Raw genomic sequence first — 21,186 nt, 5'->3', positions numbered from 1 at the left:
GGTAAAAGTGGACAATTCCATTTCACAATGGAGAAAACTAAACAAAGAAAGATGAAATGACTTGCTCTAGATCACAGTCCTTCAGCTCTTGGTCAAGATGTCCACACACTTTAGAAAGAAAATGAAACTAATTCCTCTATCACATTCTTCAGATTAACTGGTTTTAAACCTCTGCCCAGGGCATGAACTTTTTTCGGTTTCTAGCCCTAGACACTTAAATTCTTGACTTATGCATGATGTGAATACCTTTCTGTCTCAAATCCTGTACAGCCTCCCCAATCCTGACCTCCTCCTGTTCATGTCTCAGCAGCAAAGGCATTCCCTCTTTTAAGGCTACACCATCCACTTACTGAACATTTTTACGGCTTTGTGCCCTGTCCCGTACATTAGTGCATAACCTAATCCTGGGACAGCTGGGAAGGCAGGCATGGGGGCTGCTGCCCTGGGGCTGGGGACACGCAGGACAGATCCTCACACACGCTACTCCAGGCGCCAGATAAGAGGCTTAGAAGAGGGTTTGATTCCATCCGTCCAACCTCCCATCCCCTTCAGTCCATCAGTTTTCACCTCTCGCTGGCCTCTTCCTTTCCTGCCCTGTTCCGCCTCCTCCTGCATCTAGAAGGTTGTTTACGTTTCTCCATCTTAAAATTTTTCCTCCAATTGACCCTGCTAGACTTTGTAAAAGAAACCACTACATTTCGTGAAAGTGTCATATGTCAATACATAATCCCCGCCTCCAGGCTCACATCCACCCTCCTCTCACGGCCTCCGGAACCATGACATCCCTGCCACCGCTGCAGTGATTGGCCACTTGGGGGTGAACTGCCTGCCCAGTGGTGCAACTCAAATGCCTCTTCTCTGCACTCACCTTCATCTCCTTCCTGCTTGGTTCCCCGGATACCAGGTTTCCCCGGAGCTCCCTTCCCACCACCTGGCTCCTCCCGACTGTCCCCAAACATGGTCCTCAGCCAAGGCTTCACCCCCCAGGCCCCTGCTCTGCTGTGTTTGGTGATTCTAGCTCAATGATCCCACCCAGGCCCCACCTGGCTGACATCTTCCCACCTCCCCGCCTCTGCAGCTGACCCAGGGCAAGGTCGAGGATCAGGGAACCCATCTGCTTTGGGGATGTATTTAAATGAAAGGCCAGTTCGCATATGCCTCAGCTCAACGTGTATAAAACCAAACCACCTTCCACTATAAACTTTTCCCGCTCCCGGCTGCCCTCTCTCTACTAATGAAAGCGCTGTCCTACGGGTCCCCAGGCTCAATACACTTCCGTCTTCAACTCCTTCCCTTTGTCTCGCTCACATCCAATTGGTACCCAAGTGCCACCACTGACACTCTTGCGCTCAAAGTCCTTACATGGCTCTTCACTGCCTGCAAGAGGAAGTTCTAGCTCCTCAGCCACGGCTTTCAGGGCCCTCCCTCCCTGGTTCCTATTTCCCATCCATCTCCTGCTGGTGAAAAGTGAGATGCATTTCCATTTGCTGACTGAATGCTTTTTCTGTGTTTTCTCACGCTTGACACATCTGATAAATCTCCCATTTCTACCTCCCCAAATCCTATCTGTCTTATAATTTTGGCTCCAACGGCAACTCTCCCGTTAAAAGTTACCCTCATTTCCTCAAGACAGAATCTCTGCTGTCACTGACACCTTGTGCCTTATCTGATTCCTGCTCTTCAACCAGAAGAGTCCAGGTTGGGGCATTTTGCTCATTTTTTTTTTGCATGTGACCACTGCATCTAGTTTAAGGGATTAAGCCACATACCAATGAAGCATTTATATTTTGCCGCTTTTAAGTCTTAAAGCGTGGACCTTAGATTATAAGCCTCTGGGAAGTTGTGACTAGAGTCAAGTTTTGTTGCTTTTTCCATCTAATGTAAAACACAATTAAGCACTCCATACATGCTTTTACTAGTGCCAGCAATGATAACATGGTTATATCAGACAGCAACATAGATAATTTGGGAGGCGGGGGAGTCTCACCGAGTGGCTGCGTTGTAGAGAAGACACGCCTCTGAGCTCACACACACCTCACAAGGGGCCATGACGTGGACCTGCACACGATACAGGAGGCTGTGCAGGGCAACGTTTACACTGAATCACGGACACAGCACAGCCTCCAGAGCCACTGAAGCAAACACGTGGAGAACGAGAGCCCCTATCTAAAAATATTGAAAAAGTGCACCCCGAACAAAGCAGGACCGAAGTCCTGAGTGACTGACAGCCCTACGAATGAAGGATGGGATGTGTCCACCCCCGGGGCCAAGCTTGCAGAAATCCAAGCTCTGCGGCAAAGGGGAGGACCATACGTTATCGTCACCCACTCGGCGGGGCAGCTTTAGTTAAGCTTTAAATTAGCTCAGGACTATTAAGAGACTGCGCCATGGCAGGGGCATCTCATCGACTGCGCAGGGCAGCCCGGCCACCGTGCGAAGCTGTTCTGATGGCAGGCGCTGAGATGACTCTGGCAGCTCAGGAAACGAATGAATGAGACAGTGAGCTGCGGTTCTGCTATTTGGACCAACAGACTTCTCATTTCCTTGACGGTAAGGGAAATTTAAAGGTAATTCCACATCAAAACGCCCAGCATATGCAGGGGCCGTCAAAACTCCAGTTGGGAGGTTTTGCATGCTTTTTCTTTTTTAAACCCTAGAAGCAGAATGATGAATGCCAAAGAGAGAAGCATTTACTGGAAAGATGGACCACTCCCAGTGATTATGTGTTAAAGGCCTAAGGACTTCTGAAATATTTGCTTTTCATGAAATGCCTCTGTTGAGAAGCACGGAGCAGAAGTGCCAAGGACACCTTCCTCTTTTTTCTGGTTTTGTCACTTAGCAAATCTAATCTAACGGTGAATACTATTCTCAGAGCTCTTCGTTGCATTAAGTGTATAGAAAAATGGTACAGGTTACAGAAGAGGGAGAAAGTAGAGAAAGATCTCTCCTTTCCCCACCTTGGTCTAATTCACAAAATTTCAGCTTAAGGTATACAAAAAAGTTGGTCATGAAAAGTTATTTTTAAAGGGTGTAGAAGCAATCGTTTGTATTTAAAGACTAATAACCAAATCCTTTTACCACAGTGGGAATTTAGTCAATACGTCTTTTAAAAAGCTAATGCTAAAATATAAACGACATGAGGGCAGGGGTTTGGTCAGCTTTGTCCACTGGTGTTTCAAATGCCTGGAATCGTTCCAGGTACATAGTAGATGCTCAATACATATTTCTTGACTGAATGAAAAGAAGATATCAGGAAATTATAGTCACTCTAGTGACATTTTATTTATGGAACATTTTACATAATGTTCAATCCCATTAGCAATGCTGAAAATAAAACGAGCCCCATAATGTCGAGAACAAGTTAACATGTGGAAACCTTCTAGGAAAAAAAAAGTACAAAAGGATGAAACCTACAAAAAACAAGCAAAAAATGGAATGTCCATTCTCTTTCTGTAGCAATGAGGATGTAAGGCTGTTTGACGGATTCAACCCCGCAAGTAAAGAGCTGATTTTAAAAAACAACTTGCTTTCTGCTTGATGACGACACTTTAATGTGTAGCTAACAAAGGGGAAAACTCGACTGCCTGAGATTCACTTGCTTGATAATAAGCAATGAGCAAAGACAGGCCTAAGGGGAAATGTGGGCAGGTAAGAGACCCAGGTAATTTCCAAATGAAGAATGGATCCCTGAATTAATAACACGCTGAAGAGCAGCACAGGAAAAAAATACCCCCAAAGTTAAATGGGACCCTGCTTCATGGACCCTGTGGAGGCCCACCTGAGGGCGGTTGGCGAAGCACACGGAATTAAGAGCGCGTTTGAGGGTGGTCTTTCAAAAGCCCACATCAGAGGAGATGGTTCTTTTCAAGTGAAATCCCTTTATCTGACCTGAGACTCTTACTTATTCTATATCACGACATCAGAATGTTTTGAAAGCCAATCTTCGTAAAATTATTGGAATAAAAACCCTGCTTTCTATGACCTTGTTCTAATGTGCACTGGTATTGCTTCATTCTTCAGAAACCTGTCAGACCTGAACATCCACCTGGCAGGGGCGCGGACTACGCCACACGTCACCACGACAGACTCAGGGTCCTTAGGGACGTGTGCGCTGAGCTAGACGGAACACGCGGCTTTCAAACCTTTCTCTTTGAGCATTTCTACTTGCTGTTCAACTGAAGTAACACTTGAAGTATGCATGACACACTGTTCCAAGTGCAAGAGGGGTTACGAGTAAAGAAACCGTGCCTACTTTACAGGACTTACTATCTAGAAGGTAGAGAGACAAGTGCCCCAACAACCAGCCTGCGAAGGAAATAAGTGTTTTAGAAGAAGGAACGTCCTTTGACAGTACAGGAGGGCAGACTTGAGGCACTGATGGACCATTGCTTCCCGGCTCAACGGTTCCTCTTTCCCTCCAATCCGCCCTCAGGGAGCTTCTAATACAGCTCCTTACCAAGGAGCCTGCATGTGACCCAGGTTTAGAATGAGGTACGTATTTATATTAGAAATACATTGTGGAAGCAATTAATTCTTTCCGGAAGGCTTCATGGTGGAGATGACATTTGCACTGATTCTTAAGAGAGAAGTATGAGACTACTAAAAGCAATTTTTATTAATTACTAGAAACCTTTTTTTTTTTTTAACTGCTGCTTAATCTATGGAAAGCAGTATAAACTATACTTTTTATAATGTGCGTTAAAAACACCGATTTTGGACCTACTCATGAATCTTCCCAACCATTGACACTGTAATAAAGGAGTGATGTAGGAGGTTTTCACAGGAGGAAATTGGAGAGAAGATATTCAAGGCAGAGCAGCCAGTAGGTTTAACAAAGGCAAGAAGGCCGACAGTGTGTTTCGGGGAGGAAGAATCCCAATGTTGCTGGAGGGTAGACTGCTGGGGGCTGGGGGGCCGCAGCAGTTCTGGGGAGAAAGGATGGAGGCAGGTCAGGGAGCTCCCTGAAGGCCATGCTAAGGAGTTTGTCCTGCTCTAGCTGAGACCACAGTGAACCGCGTGAAAGTGTCTGAACCGAGCTGTTGGCTTTGTTAAGTGTGCAAGATGGAGCTGGTGGCGGCACTAATGGGACAAAAGGAGCTACACCCGGGGGGGAGTCAATGGGAGAGGAAAAAAGATGTTTCAGAGAGAGAACCGACTGGACACGGTGACTGATGGGATGACAGTGAACCAGAGGCTGGCTGCAAAGGTCACTTCACCGGCTTGAGCCTGGGTCAGTGAGAGGCGGAGGGTGTCTCAATGGGGATGAGAGGCGGTGGGAACAACAGGTTTCTGGAAGAAGGTTGGCTTCAGACTCCCCGAGGTCGTGGCATCACTCGGCAGCCTGGGGAGATGGCCTCCCCCAGCGCCCTCTGTCTGTGCCTCTCTCCTGGCCCCATCAGACTCCAGCGTGATACTACTGCCCCCGCATGTGACGGCTTGGACAGGGCAGTGCAGGCCCAAACTCATTTTCATGGACTTGCCCAGCCTAGCAGAAGGCTCCAGAATGTGGGCTAGGTCTGCCTGTGAATCCATCTCTTCCCATGATGCGAGTTCTTGTGTGACACTTAGTGGGGGGACAAAACCTCTCATAACACTGAAGGGCTCTGGGATGACTCGGAGGATAACTTCCGGGTCCCCAAAGCTCAGCCAGCCTGGTGATAGCGGTGGGTGACAATGGAGGGGCCCACTTGCTGGCCCTCCTTATGTGAGGAGCCCGGTAAAGGTCTGAATCCCACGGAAACACCCCCAGTCTCTGTTCCCCTCAAAGAGTCCACAGGAAGCTTCACAGCCTGCAAGGAGGCGGGCCGTGTCTTGAAGATGGGAAAAAATACTGCCTAGACTTCAGAGTGAAAACTATGTGAAAAGCCAATGGTAGGAATGGAAAAATGCTCCCTAGCATTTTAAAATGCCTTCCACTGTCGACAGAAATTATCTATTATCCTGAAGTGTTCACTTGACTGAGTGCACTTACAGAAGCATTTGGAGAATTTTAAAACATCCTTTTATAAAAAAAAAAAGAAAGAAAACAGAAGGTCAGTGGAATAATGTGGTACATGAATACAACAGTATGTTTCAGACAGGAAATGCCAGAGAAATGTTCGCGTGTGGTAATGATAACCCTCTTGGCGCAAGTTCTCAAAATTACCAGGCAAAGGCAACAAGTCTACAAGCTGGGTAGAAGACAGATGTTATCTCTCTTTAAGACCTAGCCACATGCCTTACAGACAATTTGCCTCTTTATACCAATATCGAGACTCATGCCTCAAAAACAGGTTGAAAATCGGGTAAGAAGAAATGACCCACGAATTAACTAAATAGGAGACTGAAGTAAACAAAGGAAAAATTATCATATCAAAATGAAAGACAAGAAACACGATTAAATTAGGCTTCAAAAGACCTCAGAGAAACTCATTAAAGGCATATAACATGCATTTACCTGGTTTTTATTTTTTCATGATTTAATTTCTAACTTAATTCCCTACCATCTGATAATTGGAAGAAACACTTATTCTAACCATGGGCAACTGAGATGATTTTTCTTTTTTTATGTTTTAATTTTTAACTCTGCTTTCTTTGAGAAATGTTCTCAAAGGTTGAATCATTTCATCACCAAAATGACTGAGATGATTTTAATGTTTATTTCAAAGCCAGGAGACAAAGAAACCTATTTATTGCTGAAGGGGATTTTTTTTTAAATTAATGCTTAATTTTTTAATGTCTTAAAGCACAGACCGTTTAAAATCATTTATAATGATGCTGTAGGGAGCTTGTTCCTGGGTATGCAAAACAGAAATGATAAATTTACAATTATTAAAAAAATTAATAGTTTTGAGGACTGAGTTGTCCCTTTACTTTCTAGATGGATTTGTCTGAAGCATAAGAGACATCTATCTTTAAAAACAAGGCCTGTGCAGGAGGGTGGGCTGAAGCTTTGATTCACTTTACAGTTTGAACGGACTGGTTCACGGTTCAACTGGAAGCCCTGTTTTTCATTATTTAGAAAATAAAAAATCATATTGGCCTTGGGACCAGCTTTCTTTCCCTTTTATTTCCTGGGAAATTGCTCTGATGAAGTGGAGAGTCATGAATTCTTACTAACCACCTTTCCTGTGACTTTGAAAGAGTCCCTGGTGGAAATTAGACAAATAATTTACTTGCACTTAAATGCCAGATTTTTTTTAGTTACACTTAAGAAAAATAATTGAAACGTAGATTTAAATCGTTTCTGCTGCTACACTTCAGCATTCTAATGAAATACTTTCAGCTCTTATGCAAAGCATTCCTCAACAGAGAAGAGAAAAACCACTCTCCCTGACACCTCTGTTGGCAGAATTTCCGGAAGGGCCGGACACCACGTTAAGAGCAGAGGGAAGGACGCTTGGCTGAGGTGGGAAGAAAGAAAATGCATCTCAGGACACATTTTCCCTTTCATTCAGGTCTCAGGAAGAAGCTGAAAATGGTCAGATATGTTTCAAGTTCCTTAAATATTCTGGCTATCTTCTTAGGCTTTTGAGTACCCTGCATTTTAAGAAGGTCACTAAGTATTTGTGCTCCTGACCATACTGGATGGAATGGATCCATGTACATGGACCTTCTCTCTTACCCCTCACCCTTCACCTCTCACCTCTCCCTCCACCCCTGCTCAGCACCACGCCTTCCACGTGAGGCTGTGATCGTGCCAGGCCTCCTCCTGCCTCACAGCCTGTACTTGCTCTGTCCTCTGCCTGGACACCCTTTCTCTGGATTATCTACGTGCTTCCTTCACTTTCCTCAGGTTTCTGCTCAAACGCCACCTTTCCAGAGGGGGCAAGGCTTCTTCAACCCTTTGCACTCTCCATCTCATCCTGCCCGGTCTCTCTGCTCACAGCGCTTGCCTGGCACACACGACTGCACATTGTCCGAGTTCCCCTAACAGACGGGGAGACTCCCGGGGGCGGGGAGTGTACATATCCTTTCACTGCTGGGTCCCCAGCACCCAGGCCAGCGCCTAAGGCTATACAGACGCTCAAAGCACTAACTGTCAATTATAATATCGACACTGATCAGCTGGCAGACACTTTTGCACTTGGCTTCTTAAACCCACGAGCCTTCTTAAAGAAGAACAAGACGTTCGAGTTATCAATTCTGATTCTCTGGAATGTCCTGGGCACATATATATGCCCAGATATCACAAAGGAAGAATATATCTTCGTAAAGTCGAATGAACCTTGCCAAGCAAACAACAGGCCACATACCCTTAACCCAAATGTCCATCACGAGAATGGTCACTTCTGGAACAGCAGAATAATTTCAGTGTTAACTACAATAGTAAACTCTTTAAGGGCTGACGGGCCAAACGGTGGACTCTGGCTCCTCGCCATATAAGGAAAAGTCTTCACAGAAAAAAGAGTTTTCTTTTTTCTCCACCTTGTTACCAACCATGTGGTGAGTTTCTGCTGATTACTCTAAATGCAAGGGAGTCAAGGCTGAAAGCCAAGGTTGGAAACATTACAATCATTGACTTTTGCCAAAATAAAGTCAATATTGCTTTCTCTTTAAAAAAAAAAGCCAATCTTCTTCCTTTTCATATGAACAATTAAAGCATTCGGATTTTGAGGGATGTTTAGTTGTTTCACTCCGAACAAAATATAGTTAAAAATACCAGCTGCTGACTAAAGATCCACATATAAATGTATAAAATGCATGTACAATGCTCTGTGCTGTTTTTAAATTTTTATTGGAGTAGAGTTGATTTACAATGTTGTGTTAGTTTCAGGTGTACGGAGTCTGTGCTGGTTTAATGTCATCTTTTCACAGTCCTCACAGGGAGACGATAATTCTCATTTAAAACACTTTTCAAGCTGATTTCTAAAACAGATACATTAGCAAGATCAAATATTTAATTTGTTTTTAAGAAAAAAATCACTATCATTTTCATAAGCGGGAATATACCATGTCAAAAATGTGTATGTCCCGGGCTTCCCTGGTGGCGCAGTGGTTGAGAGTCCGCCTGCCGATGCAGGGGACGCAGGGTCGTGCCCCAGTCCGGGAAGATCCCACATGCCGCGGAGCGGCTGGGCCCGTGAGCCATGGCCGCTGAGCCTGCGCGTCCGGAGCCTGTGCTCCGCAACGGGAGAGGCCACAACAGTGAGAGGCCCGCGTACCGCAACAAAACAAAAAAAAAAAAACAAAAAAACAAACAAACAAAAAATGTGTATGTCTTAAAAAGGATTTAAATAACCAGTTTATGTTTTGCATTAGAGTTATAACTTAATCTCTTGAAAAAAACGACAACGCTGATGTCTCAGGAATATTATCTGTTGTACGAAATGAGGCCCACATATAGTCATGGTACGTTTTTGAAGACATTTCAAGAATGAAGGCAACGTCCCATGTGCTGTTGCTTTGAGATGAGGTGGAGGATACAACTTCCAGCCTCTCCTAAACATCTCTTAGGTTTCTCCCTCAAAACTGTACTCAGAAGGAAATGTGTTAGAAACACAATGTTTTGTAAACAAAACAAGGGCTGTGGCAGCTTCACTGCTCCCTGAAGTTGGAAGCCTTAACAAAGCTGGTCCGCCAGGTGCTGTAGCTTTCCTTCTCCATTTTTCTGAAAGAAATCTCCACACTATGACATAAAAGCGTGTTGGACAGTTAGCTCATCTTTTGGGAGCAGCCGACAGAGGGCCCTGGGGGTTCCAGTTAGGAGGGGGCTTGTACGTTGTTCAGGCCAACTCCTCCACGTACCAGAGGAGAAGGTGAGATCATCCATCAAGGCCCAGAAAACACAGAGAGGAAGGCAAACCAGCTAAACGCTTCTTAAAAAACAAATCCCAGTGTCTAAGCAACCACATTAGGTCTGGCTCCTATGAAAACGAAAACAGCATCTGCCTTTGAATAAGGCAACAGAATTTCTAAGGTGGGGGGTGGGGCGGGGAAAACACTTTAAATGACACGGCCCAGAATGGGACCACGAAGGAACAACAAAGATGGTCCCCTCTAGGCCACGGTGTTGAAAATCAAATGTAAAGGATGGAGCTGGTGTGAAATATCATGACGAAGATGATTCGAGATTTTGAGATTTAACAGAGAATTCTTAAATTGCTAAACCAAAACCAAAAACACAACAACAACAACAAAAAAAACAGGAGAAAAGAGCATTCCTGAGAGACTTCCTCATCTTGGGGAAACCTCACGAGGACTGAAGCGACAGCACATTTTTCAAACAAAATGAATGTGCGAGAATCAATACCAGGGTAGACTCCCTCGCAAAACCTTTTTTCTCATTTTATCCTTGGAGGATAAAAACACACGCTCAAACTTTGTTTCTTTAAAAGATACGTGCACCCCTATGTTCACAGCAGCACTATTTACAATAGCCAAGACATGGAAACAACCTAAATGTCCATCAACATAGGAATGGATAAAGAAGATGTGGCACATACATACAATGGAATATTACTCAGCCATCAAAAAGGACGAAATAATGCCATTTGCAGCAACATGTATGGACCCAGACATTATCTATCTAAGCGAAGTAAGTCAGACAGAGAAAGACAAATATGCATGATATCACCTATACGTAGAATCTAAAATATGACACAAATGAACCTATCTATGAAACAGACTCACAGATATAGAGAACAGACTTGTGGTTGCCAATGGGGGATCTGGGGAGGAATGGACTGGGAGTTTGGGATTAGCAAATGCCAACTATTATATACAGAATGGATAAGCAACAAGGTCCTCCTACCGGACAGCACAGGCAACTACACTCAATAGCCTGGGATAAACCATAATGGAAAAGAATATAAAAAAGAATGCATGTATGTGTATAACTGAGTCACTTTGCTGTACAGCAGACATTAACACTGTAAATTAACTATACTTCAACGACAAAAAAATAAATTAAGAACAGGCAAACTGAAAAGGAAATTAAAGAGGTAATTAAGCCTGGTGTCCGGCTCGGTCTGAACGCGTCCACCCTGCGCTTGGCACTGAGCCCTGTGTCCCGTCTCCCAGAGGCAGGATGACCCCTTACCGGGACTGGTGAGGGCTCCTAGGGCGCTGCTCGTGGTGGAGAGAGGATTTGCATTGGTGGTAGTGGCTGAGGTCTGGGCCGCGGCTGCAGCCGCCGCCAGCGTCGCCAGGTTCTGTAACTGTAAAGCATTCATGCCTGCGGGGTGGGGGAAGAGAGAGGCAACGTCAGCAATAGGCCCACTTCACCCGTTTCCAAAAAGAGAGGGCAGGGGACACGGGCAGAGAGCTCCGGGATGGCACACTCGCCCCAGCTGCCCTGGGGACTCGTGTGTCACCACGCAGCCTGTGCCAACCCAGCACCCTCTTCCTAACGCCTCCTCCCAGGCTGCGCAGGTCATCCTAAAAGATAGGCAACGGGTTTCTGCGTGGACCATGGACGGCAGGGCCTTCCCCCTCGTGGCTGTCAGAAACTGTGAGATCCGGGCTCGGACAGCTGGAGTTTCAGGGGAAACTCTCCATCCCTAAACTCGACAGGTACACGTATGAGGTATTACAGAAGAAATGATGTTTTATTGCTCTGAAGCTGCACTGATTCAGTTTCCTGGCTCTATTAGCTGTGTGACTCTGCACAAATTTCTTAACCTCTCTGTTTCCTGAGTCAGTGGTAACAGTTACTGTACCTTCCCTCACATGGTGGTTGTGCAGATTAAATAACTCGATGAATGAAAATTACCCAGCATAATAACTGGCATGATGTAAGCCCCCAATAAATGTTAGCAACTATTGTTGCTGTTACTATTTTATTATCGACCCTGAACTTCTCTCTCCAGGTTTATTTTGAATGTGAACTTGAAATCACGTCCATGGCAGGAACTCAAATAATATTTGCTGAATCAAAGAATGAAAAAAAGTGGCAGTGCCATTATATCTTTATTTGTAAAATGTTTGTGTCTGCATCTTAAACGTATTTGTATCTGAAAGAGGATCTACTTTTTAACTAGAATGAATCGAGGGCTAACGAAAATTAAGAAGTGAACAGCAGAGAGAAAGGAAACTCAGCTGAGAGGTCTGGGGCTGATCCGTCACGGGGGTGCTGGCAGGCCCTGGGGGGCTCGGGCCTGGAGCCTGTGCCGTGTACACTTTTAGTATCTTTTCTCCCCCTCCTTCTGTTTCTCAATACACAGGTTCTCTGCACAAAGTCTTCTTCCATGATTCCCTTTACCCCCACGTACATTCAAGAAGCAGGAAACAATGGTCCTCTCCTCATACAGAGGAATTTTACACAGAAAGATATGGGAGTTAAGTCATCGGCTTAATTTTACCTTCTTCTTATGTCTCAAATCCGGGTACTCAACACACGGCTGCTGAGCAAGTATAACCTCTATAACCGGAGACAGTGGTCTGACAACAGCGCCGGGTGGGGACGGGGCGGTGGATGGAGGGGCAAGACAATGTTCTAGCAACACAGCTGCGAAGCCCCCGGCCACCATGTGGAGCCCCGTCTCAGCTTGGCTCAGAGCCTGGCTGCCAGGCTCACCTACCCTGCTCCTCCGTCCTGGCTGCTTCAGTCAGGACTTATTTCTACTCAGAAAAGAGTTCCCCAAGTCCATGCTGCAAAACGGGTTCTCATTTTGCTCAAAATGATACTCTACCTTCTTGCAGGAGGCACCCAGTCCTGTGGCTTACGGTAAAAGCCAGCACCCGTTTCTCAAACCCACGTAGTTCCTGGGGATGCTGAGAAGCAGGACAAAGCATTGGGGGCATCCTGTGAACGTGGCCCCGCTCCATCGAGCAGGGGACACTGGGAACAAAGCTCTCTCCTCCCCTCAGATCAGGGGTCAGACACGGTGGTTCTGATGAGCCCTTGGGAGTGGTAAAAGCCCAGGGCCTATTTTTCAGGTTTGCTGGAGGAAAACGGAGCTGGGGGAACAGGGCTTGAGTGCAGACCCCATCGGACCCTCCCCCTCCCGCCCCTACCCAGGGGGCGGCCCCGGAAAGCGGCTGAGCACACTCACGCTGGCGTGACCAGGGGCCGTGCCTGGGGTGATGCTGCTGGGCGGGTGTGTGTGTGTGTGTGTGTGTGTGTGTGTGTGTGTGTGCGGTGCACCAGCACGGACCGGCCTGGCTGCCACGGCCCCTCTAATGTGCTAAGGACGTAACGCAGTCGACCAGACACCGTCACCAACAGACGGCTGTGCAGACGAGAGGAGGGTTTAGCACCGACATTAAAGTCTGCACATCTGGCAACGGGTAATGATCAGCTGAGCACCCTCCTCGGCCTGGGCCGGAGGGTCCCCCAGGGCACCTGCTCTGGCCTGCCTGGCGGAGCCACGGCCCGATTCTGGGGCTGGAAGGAGCTCAGCCCGCTCATCTGGGTCAGAGCCTCACAGAGCCCCCAGAGGCTGAGGCACGTTCCCTCGGAGGGTGACTGACAGTGTGTATCTAACGCGCACTTTCTGCATGTTATCTGTAAACTCCCCCATCGCTGTTCCGAACTGTGGATCCATGGAAGATGAATGAACGGGCAACACACAGCATGAAATGTTCCCACGCTGCTATAAAGAGCAGTGGTGGGACTTCCCTGGTGGGGCAGTGGTTAAGAATCCACCTGCCAATGCAGGGGACGTGGGTTCGAGCCCTGGTCTGGGAAGATCCCACATGCTGCGGAGCGACAAAGCCCGTGAGCCACAACTACTGAAACCTGCGTGCCTAGAGCCCGTGCTCCACAACGAGAGAAGCCACCGCACTGAGAAGCCCATGCACCGCAACGAAGAGTAGCCCCCACTACCAGCAACTAGAGAAAGCCCGCACGCAGCAATGAAGACCCAACACAGCCAAAAATAAAATAAATAAATTTATAAAAAAAAAGAAAAAAAAAAAAAGAGCACTCTCTACAGACCCAAACAAGGTTTTTCTCTGTTCTTAGTTCTTTAGTATCTACAACAGCTTCAAATATTGACTGTTTCCCTCAACCGTTAATTAACCCCTTCTACAAATACTTATTAGGACCGTGTGTTTTCTTCATCTCACCCACGACACTCAGTGCTGTCCCGGAGTCCCGCCGACCACACTCGGGCTCTCTGTCCCGCAGTCCTCTCCCTGTGTGCCCCCTTCCACCCCTCACCCCTGAGGGGCTGCCCGCCCAGCCCCTCCCCGCCTCCACTGCCAAGGCCGGGCTCTGGGGTGCCACACCGGGCAGGGCCAACTCTGTCCAACCACCGCACTGCACTGAGGGGGAGAAAACAGACCAAAGGAAGCAGAGATGAAGCTGGGAAGGAGAGGCCGTGGTGACCCCAGCATCTGAAGGAATGGGGGGGAACGGGAGGGAGGGGGAGCGTTAGATGGAGAGAAGCAGCAGGAGGACCCACAGGTGCCGCCCAGCCAGCCAACCGTTACCACGTGGCCGCGACAGGCCAGAGCCGGGGCCCGCACCCAGAATTAAGTGGGGAGAACAAGACATTCCCCGCCCCAGGAGGCTGCTGGAGATCAGAACGGAGGGGAACCAGGGACTGGGGACAATCCAGTCCATTTCTGGAAACAGGCCTGGATCCAGAAGCTCATTCTCATGCGTCTTTGGTGTTTTTTATTTTTAACATCTTATTGGGGTATAATCGCTTTACAATGGTGTGTTAGTTTCTGCCTTATAACCAAGTGAGTCAGCTGTACATATACATATATCCCCATATCCCCTCCCTCTTGCGTCTCTGGTCTGACAGGGATGAGAAGAGGACAGGGGAGCGCCGGGCGGCTGCGGAGCTGAAGAGGCAGGGCCGTCCTCCTAGTCTGTCCCTTCGTGGCCCTCCGTGCGGGCTCCGGGAGGCCCCCCTCCTCTCCTCCTCACTTTTCTGGGTGCAGTCCTGTTCCCAGCCCCGACCCCGACATTCCTCCCTTCGACCTGTCCTGTGTTCCTCGGGCCTGGAAGGCACAGCTCCCCCTGCTGGTGACAACAGTGACAAGGACCCCGTTTACTGGAGGCAGCACGGGCTCCGCCTCCAGGACATCTGGGCTCCAATCGGGCTCGGCCTCCCCTCTGCCAGCCTCCCTGGCCTTGAGCCCATTAACTGTCTGCCTCTTGGATTTCTTGGCTGTGAAGTAGGTGTAAAACTGAACGGACCTCGAGGGTAAAGAGAGTAAATGCTTCGTACACTTGACGCTAAAGAACAACTCCCAGGGCAGAGCAGACTCTTACCAGCTGGATAACAGTCACAACAGCATCACCCCCCAGGCATGAGGATAACGGCACCAAAGACAAAGCACGTGCCGGACACACTAATCAGGCTTAGTTAGTATTTGTAACAAACCCACGTGATGTTGGCACTCTCGCAGTCCTACGCGCCACAGAGAACACGGGAGGTCAGAGGCCTGGGGACAGGAGGCTGGTTCTCGGCCCTGCCCTGCCCCCCGAGCCTCCCCACGCCTGTGCCTCTGTCCCTCTTGGTTCCCACCTGGGAAGCGTGGGGGGGCATGGGGAGGCAGTGGGAGGAGGGAAGGGGTGACGCACACAGGGCTTCACAGGAAAGGGGCCGGGACATCAGATGTAAACGTCCACCAGCTCCGGACACTTGCCCATCAGGGCCTCGCTCCTTCTGATGAAATCTCAGCAGAGAATGGCTGTGGGTGAGGGATGCTGCCTGGCGCGAGCACGCCTGGGTCCTGGTTAGCAGGAGCCCAGGGTGCAAGGATGCGTGTACAATGGTGCCCCTGCTTGGCTTCCGGGCACCTGAGCCCCAGAGGGCCTGGAACTGAACCTGTGATCTGCGTCAGCAGCTGAGAACCCAGCTAACCAGGCGCTAGATCTTGTCTTGAACTCAATCAACCCTTCAGTTTCTTACCCTCATTTCCTCTCCCCTCCATGCTCAGAATCGAGCCATTACAGACCCCGGCCCACGCACCCTCTTCTGAACACTGAGCAGGTCACGTGGCAGCTTCCCTTCTGCTTGTCACTTAACTCAGGGGCTCTTCACTGGAGCTCTCCCCTGATGAGATATGGGGGGGGTGTCTCTGAGCTCCCTGAAGTTTTATGAAAAAGCATGTGTATGATGGATGCACTTTTTTGGCAGCAGATCCTAAGAAGCTGGAGGACTTCCAATGCCTCTAGATAGCCTAAAAGTGACACATGTGAGTCCTGGTAGAAAACCATCGAACAAAGAGGCCTGGGGTTGGTGGTGGCGACAAGAGGAATCGAGAAGAGATCAGAGCTCGGGAGTGATGGCGCAGAGAATGCAGAAAAAGGATGAAAGAAGATGGCTCTTTCTCCCCCTCAGAACCAAGATGTATACACAGTCAAGCCAACGAAAGAAAACAAAACCAACTAGAGATTCTCCAAGAACATGTAAGCTGGTGGCTGACACCAGGGCAGGTCCCATGCCAAGGCTGGAGCTAGGAAACTGGGGGGCAGCACGCACCTGGGGACTCGACAGGTGCACCTGCCCACCTCCCGTGGGTCTCGGGGCGCCTGGACGTGGGCCATGGGGCCACAGAGGCACCTGTTCCCTGCACGGTGTCCTTCTGTCCGGCCAGGTGGAGGCGTGAGGCCCATTCTCTATTCCATCCCCCCAGAAAGAAACCGTCCCAGGGAGGACACCCCTGCACTACTCCCGGGCCTTCTAAGCACTGCTAACATCGGCACATCACAGGGGTGCATCTGGGGTTCCGTGAGAGCCTGGGCAACTTTCGTGGGGCAGAATCTCTGGACTCTTCACCGACAGCAGCGCACGTCCTCCGTGACGGATGCTTTGTCTCTTCCCGCCCCGGATGTTCCCAGAGCCAGAAGCTCCTCACCTGTAGTGTGGACATCTCCCCTCCCCCCTCCCCTCCCCTCCCCTCCCATTTAGGGAAGGGGCTTGGGGGCCTCGCTGCTGCTGGGAAAGGCGTCTGTCCCACGTTGGGAAAGCGGCTTGGAAGCTTCGTGGGGACACACCCCGAGCTTCATCCGCTACCTCCTCAACTGTACCAGGCTCTCCGGGTACCCACAACACCGTCTCTCCAGACCTCCAGCTGCTGCAGACTCAGCCCCTGGACAGGCAGAGTTACCCACCAGGGCCCGGCCAGTCCTGGGCCCCCCAGGCTGTCTGAAAGGGGGTGTCTGCCTCTGCTGACTTTGAATTCACATTTCTGGTTGTTACTCCGTCTGTTTCTGTTGTGAGCACACCCTGTCCTGTCGTCCTCCTCCGTTCCTTCCACAGTGCCTCTACTTTTCCACCCACCAGCCCATCTCATCACGGCTCCTCCCACACGAGGATCCTGAAAGGGCACCGGACGGGAGGCGTGGGGTGTGTGTGGGTGTGTGACGCTGATTCTGGTTAGGCAAATAGCTCTTCTCTGAGAAGAAAACCACCCCCATTTAGCCTCACAAAGCACGCTGCTCGGATGGGCACCCGTCAAACCAGGGGCAACAATCTGGGGGACGAGAAATGCAAAACACTTAGACGAGTTTTAGGAAATCCGACAGTGTGCCGAGATGGAGGGGGCTAAAGAAAAAAAAAAAAAAATTGGGGGAATACAGGGCTTCAACTTTTCACTCATTACTCGGGAAAAGAAAACCCTTCTCCAAACGACGAAATTATGTACCAAACAGATACACATTATGCCTACTTGAAACTTAAGATTAAAAAAAAATTATTTATAAGGAGAAGAGCATGAAAATTTAATTTAATGTTCACCTGAGGTAATTCTGTCTTATTGTTCGGAGCAATTACCATAAATCTGCATTTCAGTGAGCGAGAACAGATGTCAGTTGTTACAAGCGCTTGCCAATCAGGTCTGTTAAAAAGTGACAGATGGGGGTGGTAATGGCACATTCTCCGAAGGCCTGTTAGCACTTTTCGCAGGAAGTGTGGGTTGAGGAGGCTGCTTGGCTGTGGGAAGAACTCGGGGTCTTCGTGGGTCCAGTTTGCACACCTCCCAAGTGTGTCCCTGACGTGAGGTTCTCGGCCTCCAATGCACAGTTTTTGCTGAAGTCTTCTTCCCTCTTCTCCGCTCGTCACAGACATTCCAAGCCCGCCTTTGCCGGGAGGGGATCTCCAGCAGGTAAAGTAGTTGCGATGTTGTTGTTTTGGGAAAATATTTGCCCTCTGTGATTTCACTGTGACTTTGGAAACTTAGGCCAGATATTCTGGAAGCGAATTACTACCAGCTATCAGAAGTCAAGCGAAGCAGTTTCCCCTTGTTTATCACAAGATGCTCTTCTTTGGCCATCGCTTCTTAATCTCTGTAATCTCTTACTAACAACCCCTCACCCTTGAAAAATACTTCCCCTGACAAAAAAACAACCCCCTCTTAATAAATGTGGAATGTTGTCCGGAGCGAAAGGAGGAGGTTTTCCTGTGGCTGACTCACAATTGCTGCTTTTTGAGCAGTTTTGGGGTTCTCCTGCATTGTTTACCGATGGCTCAGAGTTGTTTGTTATTTGGCCTCTTCAACGGTTTGTGCAGACAGGTCACCGAGGCTCATGCTGACAGAACATACCTGGATTTGTGGAGACGCGGAGCGCTGTGTGACCATCTCGGGGGCCAAAGGGAGCTCGGGGTTTGGATCCGTTTGTAATGTGGATCTGCCGTTTATTAGCTTAGTGACTCTGGGCAAGTCTGTTAATGAACTTCTCTCTGCCTCAGTTGCCCCACCTGTAAAACGGGATGCTAATGGTCCCTATCTCATAAAGCGTTATGATATTTGGGAATTCTGTATCCTAATCCATATAATACCATTTCCTGGTCCATGAGCTCACAGAACTTATTCGAACTTTTTGTACTTCCGTTTTCCCAACCGTTACGTAGTAACAAGTAGTGGTTTTGTCCTTGGCTGTGCTGTGAGGATAAACCCCATGATTATTTCAAGAAGCTCTGTGAAAAACAAACTTGTGCAATACTGCCCTTGTTTTGCTAACACGATGCTTTTTTGAGATGACAGTTGTTATAAATAAGTGAAAAACCGGAAAGCCACTTTCCCCTTAATTCCTTCTTCTTCAGGAAAAATCCAGACCCTTGGCCTGAACACAGACCCCACGTTTTTGAGACTTCAGAAATTCATGGGATACCACAGTTGAGTGAGAAATGGACACATTTTTATCAGAAGTTATGAGAGGGAAAGTGAAATCAATCGCCTTGAAGGATGCACATAAAAGCAGTCAGCTTATAAAAATTTTATCCTTACTAATCTATTTTCTGCTTTTTAAATTTCAGATTTAGTAAAGGTTCCCTTTTATAAAATCATAAAACAGGCCTGAAGTTATTTTCAGTTTGAAAGGAAAATGGTGGGCTTTTTTTGTTTTTCTGTTTTTAAAAAAGTATAGTTGATGTCTCATTCAATTTTATTGATGTAAGTACTTAGGAACTTGTCTCCTCCTAATTTTTTTTTTTTTCCAGCTTTCTTTTATTTTCTCCTCAAACAGAAAATGTTTACTCATTCAAATGAGACATTTTAGACTCTAGTGAGACACCTCAATTTCCTGAAGGACAGACCGTCCGTCCTGTTCTGAGAGCTGTTCACAACACACTGCTCTTGTTTTCCGAGATGATAGTTCACTCTTTGGTGATGGTGCTCTCAGCTGCAGTACTCGAATTTTCCACGTGGAGTTGATTCTCTGGCCCTGGAGGACATGAACGTGGCATCTGCATTGTGGAGGTGCCCGCTCTCACTCTGCCACAATCTCACTCAACTTACCAGCATCGTAAACCCAGGGGTGCTTCGGGATGAACCACCTCTTGGGCTCCTTCATGTTGCTTCCATCATGTATGTCAATACCACGGGCTGTGTAACATGTATGACGCTGTACCAACTCGCTGATCCCAAGTCTCTGACAACTCATTCATGAAGATACAGTCGTTCGGTTGTGTAATGGTCTGTGGCTTAGACATCGGGCTAAAGTCAAATTTCTTAATGAAAAAACCAGGTATTTCACTTAAGCTTCATTGGGACTGTATCCAACACATAAATTTGCACCTGCCAAATTATAAATTTACTTACTCATCCACGCAAAAACAGTCACAAGTGCCACTTAGAGGAGTGAGGGCTGAGGCCACGCCCTCTCGCAGCATCAGTGATTCAGAGGTGAAGGAGGAAGGGAAGGAAGAGAGGGTTTTCAGGGGAACGTGGAAGAGGGGCCCCCCTCCCACAAGTCGGTGCTCTGGGGAAACGTCCTCCAAGAAGGGGCCTCTATGATCCACCCACTTTCTGAGACTGGCTTAGGTGACTGGCGGTGACAAAAGTTAAGCCCTACTCTTGGGAGAAGATGAAAGAGAAGGGGGCCGAGAGCACTTGGTTGAAAAAAATACCCCAAACCACGATGCTTCCAACACTTGGGATGATGAGACCTGATTTTCCACAAGAATGAAGGATACTTGTTATAGAAATGGCCAGGCAGACGGAACCCTGACATCCGTGTCCTTGGTCCTCACTACTCGAGGTGACGGTGGAAAATGGGCCACTCGGCCTTCGAATGTACAGCCTGGGCAGCCTCGGTGCTGAATTTAATGCCAAAGGTTCGAGAAAGGGGTATTTTGGAGAGCCGAGCGCATTCACAGACCACCTTTAAATCAGCCATCTGCCCCACGCACCTTCTCAGGTGATTCCCAGATACCCTCCGTTTTTTTTTTTTTTTTTTTTTTTTTGCGGTATGTGGGCCTCTCACTGTTGCGGCGCACAGGCTCCGGATGCGCAGGCTCAGCGGCCATGGCTCACGGGCCCAGCCATTCCGCGGCATGTGGGATCTTCCCGGACCGGGGCACGAACCTGTGTCCCCTGCATTGGCAGGCGGACGCTCAACCACTGCGCCACCAGGGAAGCCCTACCCTCCGTTTTTAAGTGAGCACATGGCGTGCAGACGCTACCATCCTGACCTGACCTGGCGAGCCACGGGCGCCTGTGGTCTAATGAAGAGTGACAAGGCGCACCTTCCACCCGAGAAAACATGCCTGGCGATAGCCTCAGGACCCAGTGACCTTCTTTGCATAATTCAACTGTGGGAACGGGAGAGCCTGAGGCTTCCTCTAAGGAAAGACTCTAATTCTGGGTCTGGGTGGGTCCCTTCGATTAGAAGAAAACCAAATCTTGCACTGGCGGAAAATGCAGCACATCTCAGCATTTCTTTCAGAGCTTGCAATCTGGAAGGTTTTCTCTTTTTAAAACGTAGAAGACTCTCTGAATATTTTAGCTCTGTCTCTCCAATCCCCTTCACAGAACTAAAAATAAATCAACTGTTCAAGGCGATGCTCAGCTCCAAGGCCAGCT

The 21,186-nt window shown here is 48.2% G+C and overlaps 1 protein-coding gene across 12 annotated transcripts in view; it reads right to left on the bottom strand.

The window, feature by feature from the left end:
* CELF2 (CUGBP Elav-like family member 2) overlaps window positions 1–21,186 on the bottom strand; it is an 833,081-nt gene that overhangs the window by 38,963 nt on the left and 772,932 nt on the right. For all 12 annotated transcript variants that reach the window (XM_065900981.1, XM_065900945.1, XM_065900928.1 and 9 more), the window contains one exon: window positions 11,021–11,155. In XM_065900981.1, the coding sequence (XP_065757053.1) occupies window positions 11,021–11,155 (135 nt within the window). The remainder of the gene's footprint in view (window positions 1–11,020; window positions 11,156–21,186) is intronic.

Source organism: Phocoena phocoena, chromosome 2 (genome assembly GCF_963924675.1).
Source record: "Phocoena phocoena chromosome 2, mPhoPho1.1, whole genome shotgun sequence".
Lineage (NCBI taxonomy): Eukaryota > Metazoa > Chordata > Mammalia > Artiodactyla > Phocoenidae > Phocoena > Phocoena phocoena.
This window is presented reverse-complemented; position numbering and strand designations above follow the sequence as displayed.